The sequence below is a fragment of the Embiotoca jacksoni genome, unplaced genomic scaffold (assembly GCF_022577435.1).
Source record: "Embiotoca jacksoni isolate LCO1_2020_lvr unplaced genomic scaffold, fEmbJac1.0.p SCAF_18, whole genome shotgun sequence".
NCBI classification, from domain to species: domain Eukaryota; kingdom Metazoa; phylum Chordata; class Actinopteri; family Embiotocidae; genus Embiotoca; species Embiotoca jacksoni.
Genome location: NW_027185318.1, coordinates 5,852,175 through 5,870,667, shown reverse-complemented (window position 1 = coordinate 5,870,667; position 18,493 = coordinate 5,852,175). Strand labels below are relative to the sequence as shown.

The 18,493-nt window shown below is 39.5% G+C and overlaps 2 protein-coding genes across 4 annotated transcripts; one reads left to right on the top strand and one right to left on the bottom strand.

Moving 5' to 3' along the window:
- Nucleotides 1-1,630: 1,630 nt before the first annotated feature.
- On the bottom strand, nucleotides 1,631-3,437 carry cga (glycoprotein hormones, alpha polypeptide). Its single transcript, XM_069152349.1, has 4 exons — nucleotides 3,363-3,437; nucleotides 3,162-3,273; nucleotides 2,685-2,869; nucleotides 1,631-1,957 (listed from the first exon to the last, which is right to left on the bottom strand). The coding sequence occupies exons 1-4, from the start codon at nucleotides 3,387-3,389 to the stop codon at nucleotides 1,883-1,885; spliced, it is 399 nt and encodes a 132-aa protein (XP_069008450.1). The 5' UTR covers nucleotides 3,390-3,437; the 3' UTR covers nucleotides 1,631-1,882.
- A 5,388-nt stretch (nucleotides 3,438-8,825) lies between these two features.
- On the top strand, nucleotides 8,826-17,774 carry LOC138199992 (heterogeneous nuclear ribonucleoprotein Q-like). Of its 3 annotated transcripts, none has more exons than XM_069152347.1 (11): nucleotides 8,826-10,451; nucleotides 12,193-12,311; nucleotides 12,573-12,680; nucleotides 12,846-12,959; nucleotides 13,250-13,426; nucleotides 13,699-13,834; nucleotides 14,353-14,558; nucleotides 14,681-14,830; nucleotides 14,941-15,062; nucleotides 15,257-15,582; nucleotides 16,225-17,774. In XM_069152347.1, exons 3-11 carry the CDS (start codon nucleotides 12,600-12,602, stop codon nucleotides 16,251-16,253), a joined length of 1,341 nt encoding a protein of 446 aa, XP_069008448.1. In that variant the 5' UTR covers nucleotides 8,826-10,451; nucleotides 12,193-12,311; nucleotides 12,573-12,599; the 3' UTR covers nucleotides 16,254-17,774. The 3 variants fall into 3 exon arrangements, with proteins under 3 accessions (XP_069008448.1, XP_069008447.1, XP_069008449.1); XM_069152346.1 differs by having other exon boundaries at nucleotides 8,826-11,231; XM_069152348.1 differs by having other exon boundaries at nucleotides 8,856-8,956.
- Nucleotides 17,775-18,493: the final 719 nt, after the last annotated feature.

Below are 18,493 nucleotides of genomic sequence, written 5' to 3'. Positions count from 1 at the left end.
CTGAATCAGTGCAACTCTCTCGGAGACAGTCTGGCAGGACCGATATTCACTGAGAAGGGTAAGTCAGCCAAAAGGCTCTCGTTGGTGAAGTTTAATGACGTTAATGGAGGTTGTGGTGTTGGTTCTGATAGAGTCAGCCCTGTACCTGTAGGATAACAGTGAGGTGTGGACATAACATCGCATAGTTTATGTAGAGAGCTAATTTTCTGTCAAAACGTAACAACCACACAAAACACGTTTGACAGATCCCCTAAGATTGACGAGCAAAGTGTGCTCTGCAAATTTAAAACACCATTAACAAACAAATTAATTTTGTTTTGATCAAACAAATGCAAAACATATTTCTAAACTAGCATGCTTCAAAAACACAATATAACATGTACAAAAATGATATCCTATGACCCTGGTAGTGTTAAGTGTGGTGACACGGGTGACATAAGCCACCCCAGGAAGTGTAAAAAGATTTCTGTGCAGTATCATGTTTGCTATTTTTTGCCAAGAACACATGAAAATGGGTGTCATCCCAATGTCACTTGTTTTTGCAGCAGTAGTTATATCCCTTTACAGAAATAATTATGTCTCTGTCACTAAACCCTATACTTAGAAAAGTTTCCACCAGCTGCCACTGATTTTAAGATTTGGTGCTGTTTCTCCTCCTTAACATTTCTCCTTTTAGACTATAGTAAAAACAAAACATCCAAAATACACTTTTGTGTTTATTTTACGACACTTTGTGGACTTGCGCCACTGGATTTCTCCCAAATTTACCAACATTTTGCTATATAAAATGTTATTGAAATCCGGCTATGATTGATATATGAATAAATCTCTGCGTAAAACCCTTCAGAATATAAATGAGAATAGAACTGGAAAGTTTGTTGTGTGTAAGTGCTACTGAAGAAGAGATTTCTGGCTCAGAGTATTAAAAAAAAAAAAAAAATCAGTGTGAGAAAGTAGCCTTTAATTTTACAATACATCCTTAAAGGCTGTTCTCTTAAAAATGAGTTCCTCATGCACCTGATTATAATCCCACTCATCGAAACTCTAATTTCACCTTCAAATCACCTGCCAACCCCAGAGGTTCACATTCTTTTACCACTCGGACATGTAGCATTGGATAGTTTACCTCTATAAATATATGACCAAGTACAACACTTTGTTTCATTTGTCGAATTGGATTTCTTTATCTACCTTTAGGTCTTGTGTGAAAATCTGATGATGTATTGGGGCATTTTTATGCAGAACTATAGAAGATTCTTGCATCGTTGTGTATAACCCAGAAGTAGTGATATGGTGATTGATATTGCAGCAGTTAACAAAACCCCACAAAAACACAGAACTATTTTAACAGGCTGCTGCTCGCACGTCATATTTTCCTCACAGTCTACATACCCAAATGGGCATTTAACAAACATTTATCTGCAGCTCTTCTGGAACCTCAGATCAGATCACAAAATCTTCCTCAGATATACTTTGCTCAGTTGTGATGGACTTATTTAAAAATCGTTGTATCTATATTGACTTAAATTTGAATGAGCTATCTGGTGTTTGGTTACTCAAACACTGTTGTCTTCCACACACACACAAAAAAAAACCAACAACAAAAGAAACACCTCCCTAAACACAAAGGTAAGACACTTGGTGCACATTTTATTTGCTTTTCAGACCCTCCATTAATCAAATACTATAAAATACTACATACGAATAATAATCAATGCAAAAATGTAGTTTAAGTACACACCACAGGCACACAATCACTACAAAAATATTCTCAGCATTGCAAGAACATATATTTTAAAACAGAGAAGAGCTTGTGCATGGTAAAAGGCACACAATGTGTTGCCAAGCTGAGTGCTGCAGAACGGTTTCCGGTCCCCATCACTTATATCTTATGATAATAGCAGGTGCTGCAGTGGCACTCTGTATGGTTTCTCACCTTTATGCCATTGACCTCGATCTGAAAGACCAACAGATGAGTATAAGAAGAAAAAAAAGTGAGAATACTAACAAAGTCACAGCGATCTACGTGTGCACTATGTAGCACTCAAATCAGAAGTGAAACAAAGATTACAACTAAACATGAGTGACAAACGGCTAAACTGCGGTGGTGCAAGACACACTCAGAACATCTTTATAGTACAAGCTTTATTATCACTTGAATCCATATGAAACATCAAAAGTTAAAATCCTCGCGCCTCTGAGTTTGTGGTAGTTTTCAATTGATGAAAAAAAACCATCAAAGAAGTTGTAACTACTGACAATGCAGACATGACTGGGACTCAACTTACATTTTTGTTATAAACTCATCATTAAATAAATGTAGTGGAGTAAATGAGACGATATAATATCCTCTGAATTGTTGTAAACATAAAGTAGCGTAAATTCACTACGTTAGCCTAAGTGCTTCAAAACTGTTTATGATATACCTGCTTACTTTTTACTGCTGCTGGCCTAAAAAATATCAACCACTCAGATATTTTCTGAAACAAAATTGCACATAAATGGAAAAATTTGATCAATAATGTTGGCTAGATTTAACACAGTATGCACCAGGAACACTGGGTTACCAGCACACCCTCTCCAACATTCAGTTTATACTTATTGGTAATCAGTTCAAATTATAGTTGCTCAAAATGTGAAGATAAGCATCTGCCTAAATATATCTTTTGGTGGCATATCTGTACCTCATAACTGTGCTTTGCCACACAGCACGTTGCCTCCGAGGTGATGTTCTTCCGGATCGTCATTGTCTTCATGGCCTTGAGAGGTGTTGGGTATGCCCTGGAGAAGCAGCAGCCCACGCACTGGTAAACTGGACGTTCCTTTGAGAAAACTAGGTTCTTTCTCAGCGCGCATTCCTCACAGCCCACTAGAGAAGGTGGTTTAGAAAGTAGAATGAAAAACATGCACCGTAGACGGGTTGTAATGCTGTGCCAGCAACATTTAAATTCTAAGATTACCATTTCTGTGAATAGAAAGAAATACATGTCGATGGTGCAAATTTACTGAACTCTGCTTCTTTGCTTTGTGTACTTCTTTCATGATGTACAGGTACCATTTACATTTCATTTCTAATCTAAATATAAGAAATTAGATAACTTAATAGTAAAATTTAAAAAAAAACAACATGAGACTAGTATTCTTACTATAATAATTCTTACTGTTTGATAGGTCAATGTTGGGATAAGAATCAGCGATGTACAGAAGAAAAGACAAAAGGAGAAGAGACAGTCCAGCTGATTTCACAGAGCCCATTGTGGTTGCAGCAGTTACCTGATAATATGGAGACAAAAGCAAACGGTCAATCAAAGATCTGTAGAATCAAAGCATGTGTAAATCACAGACAGAGATTTGAGTATTACCATGTTTAGAGAAAGTTTCCCCTTCATTGCACCTCTGACTCCTTTTTATTGAGGTCTTCTGCTTTGCTGCATCCCGTTTTATACCAACGTTCCTGGCAACTTCCTGGATTAGGTAAAACCTACCAACCTTATCAATGATCTCAGTGACTCACTGGCCACTTAGCCCCCCCTCCCCTAATCCTTCTAAAGCTCAAAATGATAAGAATAAATTGTGGAAACTCAAAACATACTTCCACCACCCTGTTTCCTTTAATCCCTGGATTTTTGTTACTTGGTAACTGAGTAGCTGAGGTTTATTAGTTTATAATTAGGCTTTTTTTTTTTGCTGTTGTTGTTTCCGGCACTACCTCAGGTGGAAACAACTGCAACCCATTTGTATCTTGTTTTATCTTCTCCCAAAAAAGGTTTCCGATTTTCTTGAGCATTTTAGTTTACTGCAGAAAACCATTTGTGCAGGACATACGCTGCCTAAAAAGTGTTTTAATCGTGTTTTTATAAACAGCTGCGGTCAAAGGCAATATGTTTTCAGTTTGTCCATCCGTCTGTATGTAACCTTCTTCAAATGAGGCACAAATGTTCAGTTGGACCGAAGGATGGACTAATCCAGTTTTGATGGCTAAAGGTCAAAGGTCATCCTGACCTGACAAAACATCATCATGGCTTAACTCAATAATTCAAACACAAGTTTTGACAAAATTTCATACAAATGTGGAGGAGAAAATTATGAAGTGATGACATTTGTCATCCAAAAGGTCAAAAGTCATCTTCACTGGGACATCAGAATGTTCAGCAAAATCACTTTTCCGGCCATTATTCAACAGCATAATTAAGAACAGAGGAGGAGATTGTGACCATATTTCACATTTGGTCGGAAACTGAGTGGGTGACGCTGATCGTGGGTGTCCACCTTCAGACTGTGGTGATTGTGTCGGTCAAATGAGTGTGAAGCATCCACATTTTAGAATTTGTAGCCTCTCTGCAGCTACATCCATATTTGAAGCATTGTCTACCGTCATGGGTACAACTTTGTGCTCTATCAGAATCACCTTTATAGGCTAAATTTCTTCAAAGAATTTACGACAGTCTGGACCATCAGGAAAAATATGGCTGTAAACTGAAAACGTAAAAATGTTGGCAGAGGCACACAACCTTGAGGCAGTAGTTGAATTATGAGGAGTGAAAAAAGGTGATGCTGAAATGTTACTTTTTAAAGCCAGTTTTAAATCATATTTGTGTAATAAGTCGAATGTTTTCCCTTGACCTAACGAGATCAGTATTTTTCTCCCATGTATTGTCAAACAAAAATCTTACCGACATATATGTGAAAACTACATCCTCTAATGTATAAAATTGCTGCGTACTAAAACAAACAGCCTTTTAATTGACCAGTTGTATTTATAAAAATTAAACTATAAATGAAAGAAATAGCGCAAGAAATACATTTATTGAAGCTGAGCGTCAGATGAGAAGATTAAAAAGTCCACCCTCTCGTGATCTTTTCATGTCACTCCTGTGGGCAGAAAGCAAATTTTCATATATCCAAAAAGGTCTATAAACTATTCTTTTAATACAATGATCATCTTGCTGTCTTGATTTCATCTTTCTTTTTTTGCTTTGTTTTTCATAATTTTTTTATGGCATATCTTTTCCCTTGTATCATCCTATATTGCCACTGCAAAACCTGTTATTAAAATGCTGATACTTCTCAAAAATGGGAAGAAGAACTGGATGGAAGAAACTATGAATTAATGAAGAGATATACGATAGTTGTTATTTATCTGATCACCTCCAACATATGAAATGTCAAAGATGAATATAAATTTATTTTGGATTTCATTTGTGTGTTTACATAAGTACCATGTCCGGTGTCCTTGGTTGCGATGGTGATAAATCCATGGCTTAAGACTCACAATTTCAGTCGGCTAAGTGTGGAGGACAAGATGTTAAATCACGGAAATGTTAAGAGCTTGTTTTTTTTTTTTATATAGCTCCTATCATTTGTTGTAGCTTGAATTTTAACACTGCATTGTAAACCTTTTTGATAACATTTTTTTTTTAGACCTGCTAATAAAAATGATAGCAGTGGTTGTTCAAGTGTGGCAGTTTTGGCTTTATGTTACATGCAGTTTCAATCATGTGCAGACTAGTAACATAAAAAAAAAAAAAAAAATTTAAACAATCTCAACATCGACTGAATCGACTCAAAAGGACATTTCACAAGATTTGACACATATTTGAACCTTTCATGCTTATTTGTCTGGGATTCTAATCGGACTCGGCTATTTGCAGCTGTGTTTAAAATAACTCCTTCGAATCATCATCGATGAGTGAGTTAGTTTATATGAGCTGGAGGAGTCTGTCACAGATAGTGGAGCTGTTTAAGATATAGGCATCTGAAAGGACGCACCGAGGCACCGAGGTCGTTTTCAATTACAGCTCTCCCGCCTCACTGTTCTGGCAGGACCAAGGGGATGTGGGATGCTCCAGGAGTGAAGTCAAAGTGTAGCCTACGAGATTGTCAAAACACGAGTCTGATACAGTTTACTCTCAGGGGCTGCAGGGTTACTGCCATACTGACATGGGAGACGTAGTAAGGTTGGCAGGTCATGCTATTACCCTGACAGGCTTCCCACAGCACTAAGGTGCTCTGGATGGCATCACCAACATGTCATTGGCACCTGAGCGTAGATTAAGGGAGTCAGCCGAGATCGGTTGTTTTCTGAAACCACACAGTAGCATGAGAAATGTGTATGCATTTTTGCCTTTATCTTATTCAAGGGTGTGTGCTGGAGCTATCAAGGGCTCTTCTAGTATATTACTAGCAATAAAGCACAGATGGACAACAAGAAGAAACAACAACGTGTTCACAAACATCCATATAAAGGAAAATATAAAACAAAAACTCACCACTACATCAAGTTAATATGGAATGTTTAGTCTGGGTTGTTTAGTAGTTCTGTATCTTTTAAGTGTAGGTCATTATCTCTTAAAACTAAATCTCTTGGGACATTATATTCATGCCCATCTTAAGTATTATATTTTAAATTCAAATTCAAAGCTCATAAATTTCAGTCTGAGAAGCTGTAGCTCCACAAATATAATTCTGACTTTAGACCCTGGAACTCCACTGGCAAAATGAAGTTTCTTTTGTAGCTCCAGCATAAATTCTACAGACAGAGTTCTGGCTAATACCTGACTCTTTTATATTCTTGGCACCTGCTGCCAAAAGTTTCAGAGCTGAATGCAAAAGTATTTCTTTCTTTTTTTTTTCAACACGTGTCTAAGGCTAAGTTCAAGGTTTATTTTGGGCATTAGCAGTAAACTTATTGCAGTCCCATACATTTTAAATAGACATTATTATGAACTCCACCTATGGACTTATCTGGGGTCTGTGGATAAAATAAGACATTATTGATCCCTGTAAGTTAAATCTACTTGCAGCATAAAAGTAGTAGAAATTAATACGTGATAATAAAAAAAAATACAGAAATATACACATAAAATGAATACAAATGTATAATAATACACATATGGTGTGTAGCATTGCATTTAAAGTATTGAACCATATGGTTTAAATATCACAAAAGATGGTAAAAAGTGTTATTGCACAGGGATAAATATGACAAAAATGATGGAAAAAAAGATGAATAATGAGGAATAAATATGGCAGCCACTTCAAATATATCAAGTGACCTTGATGTTAAGTGTTGGGGGATCGTAGCAGAGACAACAACATAATTACAGGGTATTGTCATAAAGTCTGACTGCAGATGAGACCCATGGGAACGCTCCTCATTGCTGGAGGTGGAGTGGTCTGTTGCTGACGGAGCTGCTGAAAGCTTTCACAGTCCCGTAGAGGGGATCAGAGGTGTTGTCCACGATGGACGACAGTTTGGCAACCATCTTTCTCTCCTCCTCCTCCTCCTCCTCCTCCTCCTCTTCTTCTTCTGTGTACAGGGGACAGTCCAGGACAGAGCTTGCTGTCTTGACTAGCTTTCCGAGTCGATCCTGTACCTCTCCACTCTTCCACCTCCCTGGCAGACCACTGCTGATGGTTCCATAGAGTCATTAAAATGTTCTTAACAGGGTGTACGTGTAAAAAAAAAAAAAAGTGAAAGTATTTTTCTCTGGAATGCAGACAATTTCATGAGAATGTTTTACCTTTCATTTGTTGGTGCTTAATCTATCAGCTTGGTGGTAATTCTTTTCTTTATGTATTTATGTTTTGTTAAGTAGAATTCTCTTTTTTTAATCACTTACAACATTTTACTAATTAAGAAAAGGGGCCAAGATCCAAACAAAGTCAGTCTGTAGCCGTATTCTTCAACAGCTGTAAGGGATATTCCTCAAATATTTTCCAACCAGGCTGTAAATGCTTTGTACTGTGGGGGTTGTTAGAGTCAGTATAGCCAACAAAGATTTTTTATTATTTTTAGCCGTAAGCCTATGATTTCCTCCAGTTATAATGAAGATAGCAGATGTCCCACTCTCATATGGATTGTATTGATACAAACACATTTGCATCGTGAAGTATTTTCAGAGAAGCACATTTCATTGAAATGATAATCAATGTAAATCATGGATTAAATGAAATCAGACTTTGTATTAAAAGGAACTCTGCAGAATTGGACTTTTCTGCAAAACTATGGAAATGCTTACACAGTAGCACATTTCCCAACTCCTTCTATCTCATGTTATCTTATGTCCTTATGAATGCAAGCTGTCAAAAACCTTTTTCTTTCCTGCCATAATGTTGAGTAATTCTTTTGCCACAAAATTACACAACTCAGTTTAAATTATTTTACAATTTTGCCTAAAATAATATTAATGAACTCTTTAGTATTGCACACTCTTACACCACAGTTCGTTGTATGGAAAAAAAACAAAAACAAACTCCGTATTGTCTTCTACACAAATATATTTGATCCAAATATCCAGACTCTGACCTTTTCTTTTGTTCATGTAATGAGCGCTAACGCCATGAGAAGAGTGACACACTGTGGTGGAAAGCGGGATCTACCCCAATATGTAATATGGCCTACAGCCTACTGTAGTACTAGTGCTGGTCTCATAACAGCCCCACATATATATATATACATGTAGCTTCAGGTTTCAATATTGTACCTGAGATCAGAACATATAAATTAAAAAAATAATACTATTATTATTATTGGCAGATTAGTAGTAAAATATGATTTCAAAAATATTTTCTCCTTTAATTTCCATGTTATTTTTTTGGGGGGGGTCATGCTTTTGTTTCTTTAACCAAGCTGTTATCCAGCAAGCACTTGCACCGTGAAACAAACGGTTTGCGTTGAATTTATTCCCGGTTGGCGGTGATGATGGATGCTGCGGATTTGACCTGCTGCTCTACTGTAAAATGCATACAAGGCAAAGCCCGTGCGGGGCTGTCCAAGAAACCCCATCGACGAGACAAAACTCGAGGCGTGAACGTGGCAGCCATTTTACATCATCAAGAGTGAATGACTGAAGCCGGACCAGTGCCGGGAGTTTTACACTTTTTCTGTCTTTTAAATATCACATTTATCTTCCTAAAGTAATCAGCACCGTACACGTTGGTGTGCCAGCGGCAGGTAGGGCGAATTTGTTTGTGATTTGGTCACGTGATTGTTGCTTTAATTGATTGCTTTTTATTTAAAAAAAAAAAAAAAAAAAAAAAAAGTCTTGAATCGTGCGGTGCTGTTTCAAACAATGTGGAAACTGGTGGTGGTGGTTTGAGGACGAGTTTCTCCAGACCGGCTTTTTGAAAATGGACTCTTCCTATGTGGCGCGGCGCGTTGACAAACCACGCATCTTATAGCGAGCTAAACAAAAAAACAAAAAAAACAACAACAAAAAAAAAAAAACCTCCGGCTTTCCTTTCCCGAGGCCTAAAGTGTTGGAATTTAATCCCGATTGTTTTTATATTAAAAAAAAAATAAAAATAAAAAAATAAAAAGCGACGCTTTTTGTCATCTGGGTTAAAACACCGAACCGACAAACATGACGTTGTAACAATGGCCTCACTGAAAACTCCGTTCAAATTTAGCAATGCTAGCTGAAGCTAGCCCGTTTTTTTTTTTTTTTTTTTTTTTTTTTTTTTTTTTTGACAGATCGTGGAATTGACACGCTCATTGTCATCGTATGCTAACAGCGCCTAGCTCGTTGTTATCGGCAGGAATCCTGCGATTTTTTACGCTACTTCTGTACGAACACGTGCTTTTTTTTTTATTATTATTTTTTTTTTGGGAGGGAGGGAGATGGGGGGGGGGGGGGAGGCCTAACTATATTTAACAATAAATGTAAGCTGGCTTTGATAGAAAATACACACCGGTCGCCTCATGTTATTGTCCCGATGAAGGTCCCCCCCCTCTCCCTCCACCTCCCTCCTCCTCCACCCGGTTAGCTCGATCGCTGTACCATTAGCTGGGCAAACTAGCTCGCTAGCTAGCTAGCCTCAACGTGTGCGAGTCTGTCCCTCCCCGCTTAAAAATTTAATGTTACTAAAGAGGTTTTTTTTTGGGGGGGGGAATTTATGTATTTATGGATAACTAGAAATTTGCTAACGTTACAGATGATTAAAAAAAAAAAAGAAAAAAAAATCTGGCATGGTTTGCCTTCGGGCTTTAACGTAGAAGAAATGTTTTTAAACCACGAGAAAGCACGTGCTTGCCCCATTATAATAGGATTTATTGATATCGATAAGCTTGTATTTGCAAAGAAAAAAAAAAAGTGTAAGTTAGGTCAAAACAGGCGGTTGTTGTCCACGTTTTTTTTTTTTTTTTTTTTGCGATGCCGGATAGAGAAACGTGAACAGGGCTGCAGAGGGATACTGCTTCATTATTTAGCCGTACAAAGAAATGGGGTGGTCGTGTTTGGGTTGTCTTATTAACATGACAATTGGGGGGGTTGGTGGTGGTGGTGGTGGTGGGGGATCTGGAGTGTCACAATATGTGCACCTGGAAGTGTCAATAAACAAAATGCTAAAGTAACTCGCCCGCTGGTCAGTCACCGGAAAAGCGGAGCTCACTCTCTGAAGGAACACGTGTATCGGCTCTCTAGCCTGTGCTGAAGTCAGCAGTGAAGAAGGTAAGCTAACATGTAATTTAGAGCCCATTGCAGACACGGCTTTCTCCACCGAGCAGCGACCAAAAGAGACGACTGAGACTTGAGGCGTTAGCAAAGTGAAACTTGGCTCCGTGTGCGCTTCTTAGCCCAGGACGTAACCGGGATGGAAAATACTGCCACATGGACACGAACCCTGTAGTTTGAACAATATGTAATTGAACTGATTTACTGTGGGGGGAGTTTGGTATGTGCATTGTCTGTCTCGCGCACAATGTCACATCTGTTGATTGCCTACATCCAGGTTTTTGGGGGCTTCCTCTCTCCATGCGAGCTGAGAGCTGCAAGTGTTAATTCAAGATAGTGAAAAGTCTCCAGACTGTGTGGGACCGCATAACCATGATAACTTGTTTTGCACAAGTTAACATTCCCAGTTTGATAATTTGGCTTTAGTAGTATCAAAGTCACTCTCTCTCTTAAGATTATAACTGGTTTAACCATTTAAAAAAAAAAAAAATAAATAAATAAATATATATTTTCTTGTGAATAATCTGCCTGACAAGTCTGAGACTCTACACTCTCTTGAACACATCCCAAGTTTTGCCCTTGACCCAGGATTAATTTGGCTCATTGCATTTACACAGATTTCTGGAGACATGGCCACAGAACATATTAATGGAAATGGTCCAGAAGAACCAATGGACACCTCTGCTGCAGTTACCCATTCTGAGCACTTCCAGACTTTATTAGAAGCTGGTTTACCACAGAAAGTTGCTGAAAAACTAGATGAAATTTACCTAGCAGGTAAGGCACTATGAACATACTTGCATATTCAATATGCAAATTTTTATGTTTATCAATTTCTTGCATGTATTGTCATTTTTATCACCGTTTTGAATGGGGGAATTGGGATCCTGAAGCAACTTTTTGTGGTTTCCTACCAAAATGGGTACTGCAGTGCTACAAAATATAAAATTACACATTACCAGTGTGAAAATGTGTAAATGATTGCAGCATTTGCATTCCCAACATGGTTGCATGATCACTGGTGTCAGGGCGAATGAATTTGTCTTTCCCTGGGAGTCTTTTGATGAGCCTATCCAGTCTCACCATTAATTTCCATAAAGTTTCTCTGCACCCCATAATATAATTGCACTGTGATGAGGAGGTATGACGTCAGCTGCAGCGTCAATATCTGTTGCTTTGGTCAGATTCGACAAGTTTGTATGGGGTTGAGCTGAAGGGATAAAGTTTTTGGGGGTCATTTTAGGACTTGTTGGTCGGTCACATCCAGAAAAGTACGGGTCTGGCCTTTTCAGCCAGATGGGACTGAGGCAGAAACAATGGCAGCAGCTGCCTGGTGTGTGGCTGCCTTGGACAGGTGACGGCCCCTCCATTGAGGAGAATGCAGACCGGCTCATTAGAAACTCCCAGCTACAGTACAGAGGGGCACTGGCATATCGAGTTGCACTGTCACATCTGTTGTGATTAGTTCTGCAAAAATGTGCTGGTTGGGGAGTAAAGTGCAGCCTGATTACTCAATACAGCTCCATTAGATTACGCTAGTCCGGCTCCTCACTCTAGTTGTCATTATTTATTCATTACCCATTTTGAAGATGTTGCCCGTACAAAATATTCTGCATGTATATGATTCTCTTTGGACCTTTCACTGTAATTTTTGGACTTGACAGCGCAGTGATGAAAACCATGTCAACTTTTCTTGTCAGCAGCTCATCTTTTCATTCTGTGTCATTCACCCCCCCAGGTTTGGTGTCACACAGTGACTTAGATGATCGAGCGATTGAGGCTCTGAAAGAATTCAACGAGGAAGGTGCTCTCCAAGTTCTTTTGCAATTCAAGGACAGCGACCTCTCACATGTTCAGGTATGGATGTAGCACTTCTGCTTTACTCTTCATTGGACTGTCTAATACAAAGCGGATGTCCTTTTTGCAGTGTGATGAATAACATCATTATGTTGCTGAATTGTGATTGCACAATAGCTCTCGGTAGGCGTTGGCCTTATCTACCAGATGCACACTTGCTGTCCCTTCTACCTGCTGATTCTATTTGCATATAATCTGAAGTTAATCCCCACGATGTTGATATCTTTTAATGATTGTGTGGTTTTCTTTGGATTCTTTTAGAACAAAAGTGCCTTTCTTTGTGGCGTGATGAAGACGTACAGACAGAGAGAGAAACAAGGGACCAAAGTGTCAGACACCAACAAAGGACCAGATGAAGCCAAAATCAAAGTGAGAACTGATTTAATGCTTCGGACGTCGTGTGTGAACACCGAGTGTTTTTGAGTGCTGGAAATACATGTAATCCTTGTAACCAAGAGGTTTGAATGCCATACACATTCTTGACTACTAATCAACCAAAATCCTTTTCATTTGCCATATTTTTCTGATTATAAGGCTTTGCTGGAGAGGACTGGCTACACACTTGATGTGACAACAGGACAGAGGAAGTACGGTGGTCCCCCACCAGAGTCCGCCCACTCAGGGGCACAGCCCACCATCGGTACAGAGGTACAAAACCTTTATGTTGCATCATTCACTGAGCGTAGCAGTGCAAGAATGATACATCCTCATTTACTCACGCCATCCAGTTGGTTTTTGTAAATGCTGGACCCAAGTGCATTCAGATGGTGTCCAAATGATGAAACTTTATTCTTTTCTGTAGTAACCATAGTTACAATGATAGCTTACCGCTAAGAGCTGACTGGATACCTTTAACCAAAATGCTATTTTCCCTGTAACATTTCAAATTAAAGAGTTATTCTCACACACCATATTTTCCTGTCTTATCGACCTGGCAGATATTTGTCGGGAAGATCCCCAGAGACCTTTTCGAGGATGAGCTCGTTCCACTGTTTGAGAAGGCTGGCCCCATCTGGGACCTGCGCCTGATGATGGATCCTCTCAGTGGCCTGAACAGAGGCTACGCCTTTGTCACTTTCTGCACTAAAGAAGCTGCGCAGCAGGCTGTCAAATTGGTAGGTCTACTGCAATTATGAGCAGAAAGACTGAGGACACTGTTGGAATTGCTCGTGAAAATTGGCCTTTGCAGTCAGAGAACAAAGGATTCCTATGTAGCATATACCCAATGGTGATAATATTTTAAATGTAGACGTATGTGAATCATGTTTGTCAATAGTGGATAAGGATGTGAAATTGTCACCATAAGTAGTCATGGTCTCTATTTTGTAGATTCTCCTGCCTCTTTTTTTTTTTCTTCTAATTTAAATAATCCTTCTTCCTTCTGCAGTGCAACAACAATGAAATTCGACCGGGTAAACACATTGGCGTGTGCATCTCTGTGGCCAATAATAGACTGTTTGTTGGCTCCATCCCCAAGAGTAAAACAAAAGATCAGATTGTTGAAGAATTTGCAAAAGTCACAGGTGAGTCAGCAGCACCACAGTTTCGTGTTTGTTGATCAGCTGCATTCCTGCATTTTACAATTGTTTACTTTTTGGTTGCAATTTTTTTTTTTATTAGATTCACTCTTCAGATTAGCAGGTAAAGCTTGAACAATAAAGAGCTTTACCGCATTTCCTGTCTATGTCCAAATGATGATCTCGTTACTGTACTGGAGTGATTCACGTTACTGTGATGGTTTACCGCTAAGATCTGACTGGACACTAAAGACAGGGAAAGGTTTCTCCACTGATGGAAATATTACATACATTTGTTGATGTAAAGTTTTAATTTCCTTGTACAGCTACTTCTGGAGTGAAGCCATTTTGATAACTTCTAGTCTTGGGTCAAGGTTTTACCTGGAGTCCTTAAGGCTGGTTCAATGTTACTAGTTCGGGTAGTAGGTCATTGATGAAACAATGCTTTGGATAGAAAACTTCACCTAACCGCCTGATGTTTTTTTTTCCCCTCCACCTCTCTCCCCGGTTCCTTGTCTCTACAGAGGGTCTAAATGATGTCATATTGTACCACCAGCCAGACGACAAGAAGAAGAATCGGGGCTTTTGCTTCCTGGAGTACGAAGACCACAAAACGGCAGCTCAGGCCCGCCGCCGACTAATGAGTGGGAAGGTGAAAGTGTGGGGAAATGTGGTCACCGTTGAGTGGGCCGATCCTATCGAGGACCCAGATCCAGAAGTCATGGCCAAGGTAACGCACAGAGCCAGAGGTCATGAGTCATGTAGTGCATGTGCATCCGAAATTCCTTTTCTTTATGCTGCAGTGGTTCCCTTTTCTGCAAAAAGCCTGAATCTTGTTTTTCTTTTCACCAGGTCAAGGTGCTGTTTGTGAGGAACTTGGCAAGCACTGTCACAGAGGAGATACTTGAAAAGGCCTTTAGTCAGTTTGGCAAGCTGGAGCGAGTGAAAAAATTGAAAGACTATGCCTTCATCCACTTTGAGGAAAGAGATGGTGCTGTGAAGGTATGGGAGAGAAACATTTTGGCTGGAAATCCGTAGAAAACATTTTTGGGGACATAAGACTTTGTTGTCGTTGTGGTGAGAACCTCTTTTGTTATTTTAATTAATCACAGGCTCTGGCTGATCTCAACGGCAAAGACCTCGAAGGAGAGCACATTGAAATCGTGTTTGCCAAGCCCCCCGATCAGAAGAGGAAGGAGCGCAAAGCTCAGAGACAAGCCGCTAAAACACAAATGTAAGCAATGGTATCTAAACTAGGCTCAGGCAATGTAGAATTAATGGATGTCTTCTTCTTTTTAAGTATCGTCACACTGCTCTTGCCTAATGGAAACCTAAGGTCACAGGTTTCCATTAGGCACCCATATATTCAATTTAAAGTTTGTTATATAACAGGATGTCATGTTGAGACGTCTGTGTGTCCTCCCTCAGGTATGACGAATACTATTATTACGGGCCTCCCCACATGCCACCACCCACAAGAGGGAGAGGACGCGGCGGGCGGGGAGGCTATTCTTACGCTCCTGACTATTACGCCTATGAAGACTATTACGATTACTATGGATATGATTACCACAACTACCGGGGCGGCTACGACGATCCGTACTACGGCTACGACGACTTCCAGGGGTCTGGGAGAGGACGAGGAGCGAGGGGAGGAGTCCGTGGCGGTGCCAGCCAGACCAGGGGCCGTGGTGCCATCACACCGAGGGGCCGAGTGGGCTTCTCCCAGCGAGGAGGCCTCGGAACAATCAGAGGTAAGTGATATTTATCACAGTGGGATGCTGTTAATTTAAAACGGTTCAAATCTAATTAGTCACACTGTGGTGACTAATGAAGCGTGACATTGTTGTTCTAGATAATTACTTCTGAAAAAGAACTTGCATTGTGGCTCACTTTACTTTGACACGGGGCCTTCTAGTTATGGAAATCGCAGGAAAAATTACCCCAATCTTGATGTCAGCATGTGTTCTGCGAGTGGGTCAATTACAAAAGCACACAGCAATGACACATAATAAAAGGCTCGTGTAGGTTAGAAAATGAAAGCATCCGTGTTTAAGGAAATTGCAAATTGGGGATGACCTGCAGCGCAGGTGTTGACGGTTTTGAAATTCTGTTGGTATAGTTGTATGGCAGCACTTATAAAAAAGAAAAAAAAGTTACACCTGCTGTTTGGCCTCTGAAACTAATCTCTGTCAGGTGTCATCTTTCAGAACAGCCAGTCAGCTTGTTTGCCAGCAGACAGAGGTCACTCACAACATGCTGTATTTTTAAGGAGGCCAGCTGAGACCCACCCCAGTGACTTAACTCTGGCTTCACTTGAAATTTCTGTTTGACGGGGAACGTGTACAACATGGCTTTCTTGTACTAATTTTTGATCTTTGCTGTCATTGGTCCAGCAGGGAAGCGGGGCAGAGGGCGGTCCTGACCTGTCACAGCGGATACTGACTTGATGTGTGGGGTTACACCGTAAGCTGCAATGGATGTTGAAACAACGAGCACGACAAAAAGGTCCAATGATATTCCAGCCTTACAGAAGAAGCATCTCCCCTCCCCCATGTTTTTTTTTTTTTTTTTTTTTTTTTTTTTTTTTTATACTTATTTTTTTTTTCTGAAACTGCCACCTTAAAAAAAAAAAAATGACCGGAGGATTCTGAATACTTGTTAGAGCCTCTTTGCCCTGAGTCCCTGTACTAAGCCCTGATAACCAGAGCTCTTTGAATTGCCCTTACAATCTCCCCCTTCCCTGTCCCTGAACATGCCATTTTCTAAATAATTATTGAAGAAATTGCACTTTTTAAGTTCTTAGGTTTGAAGTGGCTCAAAGGAGCTTGATGCTATTGTATATTTTTGTGCTAATCGCAATTTTTATTGTTGGAATATCCATGTTAATCTTAATTGTTTGATCTGGATGTTTGAAAGAGAACATTTGCAGGGTTTTAGGGTGTACCCACCTGGCATGGATAAGTCAGGCATTCCAGGAAAGTGGTTCTTTTCAGAACTTGTCTTTAAAGGGTTGGTTGACTACCTCAGTACAGAGGACTAAACTACCCGGCCTGTACTGTAAATAGGGAAACTATATTGATGAAAGCAGGGCTTGTTTTCATACAAAATATGCACAAGAGCTGCAGCGCAAAAACGATGTACTTAATGTAATATAGTCATTTTACCTGCAGCTCTGCAGGACTGCAAACAGTCAAACTGGGCATGCAAAACGATCTCATATGATGAGTTTGAACAAGCCCTGCTTTTATCCTATTTTGAACTGAATTAGCCGCCTTGCTTCTTCAGAGTATGTAGTTACTGGTTGTATAGTTTTTCGGAAAATGTTACTTTTGTAAAGGCTTCAACATTACAGGCATCCAACTGCCTTTGATTAAGAAAATAAAAAACAAAAATAAAGCCCTGCAGTGTCCCTTTTGTGCCACTGTGTTATTCCAGTGGGATTGTTTTTATATTGATACATTTTCAAACAACATCAGAATAATGTAGAAAAATCGAATCAAATAAATCCTGTTAAGATCATGTCAATCTTGAATGATCCCTTCCCAGCTCCCGAAACGGCTACTATGTAGAACATCTTTGGAGTCGATCCCGACGGATGACTGAACCGCCATATTGCCCAGCCAGTGAGCATGTGTGCCTAACGTTAGCTGCCACGATTTGGAGGGGGGATCATAGGTCCGATAGTGGTAGAAGGGATACTGCAGTGAATGATTACTATTTCCAGGTATAGCATAAAGGAAACTGTGCTCTTCAATCCCAGTTTTCTATACAGTTAACTCCCTCAGTAAAATCATAACAACCACCTTTTGAAAAAAAGATGTTAGCAGTTTTAAACTATTGTTGGTGGCCAACAACGTTTTTTGCATTCCTGCAAATAAATTGTTTTATACTGTAAAATGGAGGTGAGTGTAACTTATTTTTGTAATAAAGTTTTTGATTTCTATCTGTGTCCTACTCTTTGGATAAAATCCTGACGAGGTGCAAATGCTCTGCTATTTATTGGCTGGTGTAAGATTTGCAACCACTGGAACTACTCACTTTGTATTCGTTTTCGGTCATTAAAATTTTGTGTGATAATGAAAACGTGACAATGTCAGTCTTAGTCAATTACACAAATGAAATTGTAGAAAAGACAAAGTGGATGGATATTTTCTAAGGATGGCAAAAGTACATGACAAAGTGAATACTAAGAAAAAAAAATGTAAACATGCTATGAGATTTGAATTGGCAAAATAAAATCGATCACTACCAATTGCACCTTTTCTTTTAGTATTGTAACATTTTAAAAGGTCCTTTAAAAAAAAAGGATTTTGAAAGGGTCTGTCCAAAGTAGACCTGCAATGGTTAATCGATCAATTGGTTGATCGTTTAGTAAATGAATCATCTCTTGATAATCGAGTAATCATCTCAGTCCTTTTTAAAATGAAAAAAAGAACATTATCTTGAGTCCATCAGATGGGAATATTTTCTGGTTCTTTCAATCCTTCGTGATTAACTGAACACCCTTTGTTAGTGGACTGCTGGTCGGGACGTAAAACATGTTGGGCTGCTACTAATATTAATGCGCCTGGAGTCCCGTTACCGTCGAAATATAATGGTGCCTCAAAAAAAAAAAAAAGGTGTGGGGGGGGGGGGGCACTCCACTGACATCTCTCAAATCAG

Bases quoted from the DNA above. Each gene is read 5' to 3' on its own strand.
- cga (XM_069152349.1), bottom strand. From the start codon at position 3,389: ATGAAGGGGAAACTTTCTCTAAACATG. The intron at 3,274-3,362 runs GTAATACTCAAA...CCATATTATCAG, and splicing joins GGAAACTTTCTCTAAACATG to GTAACTGCTGCAACCACAAT. The intron at 2,870-3,161 runs GTAAGAATTATT...CACCTTCTCTAG, and splicing joins CAACATTGACCTATCAAACA to TGGGCTGTGAGGAATGCGCG.
- LOC138199992 (XM_069152346.1), top strand. From the start codon at position 11,084: ATGGCCACAGAACATATTAATGGAAATGGTCCAGAAGAACCAATGGAC. The intron at 11,232-12,192 runs GTAAGGCACTAT...TCACCCCCCCAG, and splicing joins AGATGAAATTTACCTAGCAG to GTTTGGTGTCACACAGTGAC. The intron at 14,559-14,680 runs GTAACGCACAGA...TCTTTTCACCAG, and splicing joins ATCCAGAAGTCATGGCCAAG to GTCAAGGTGCTGTTTGTGAG.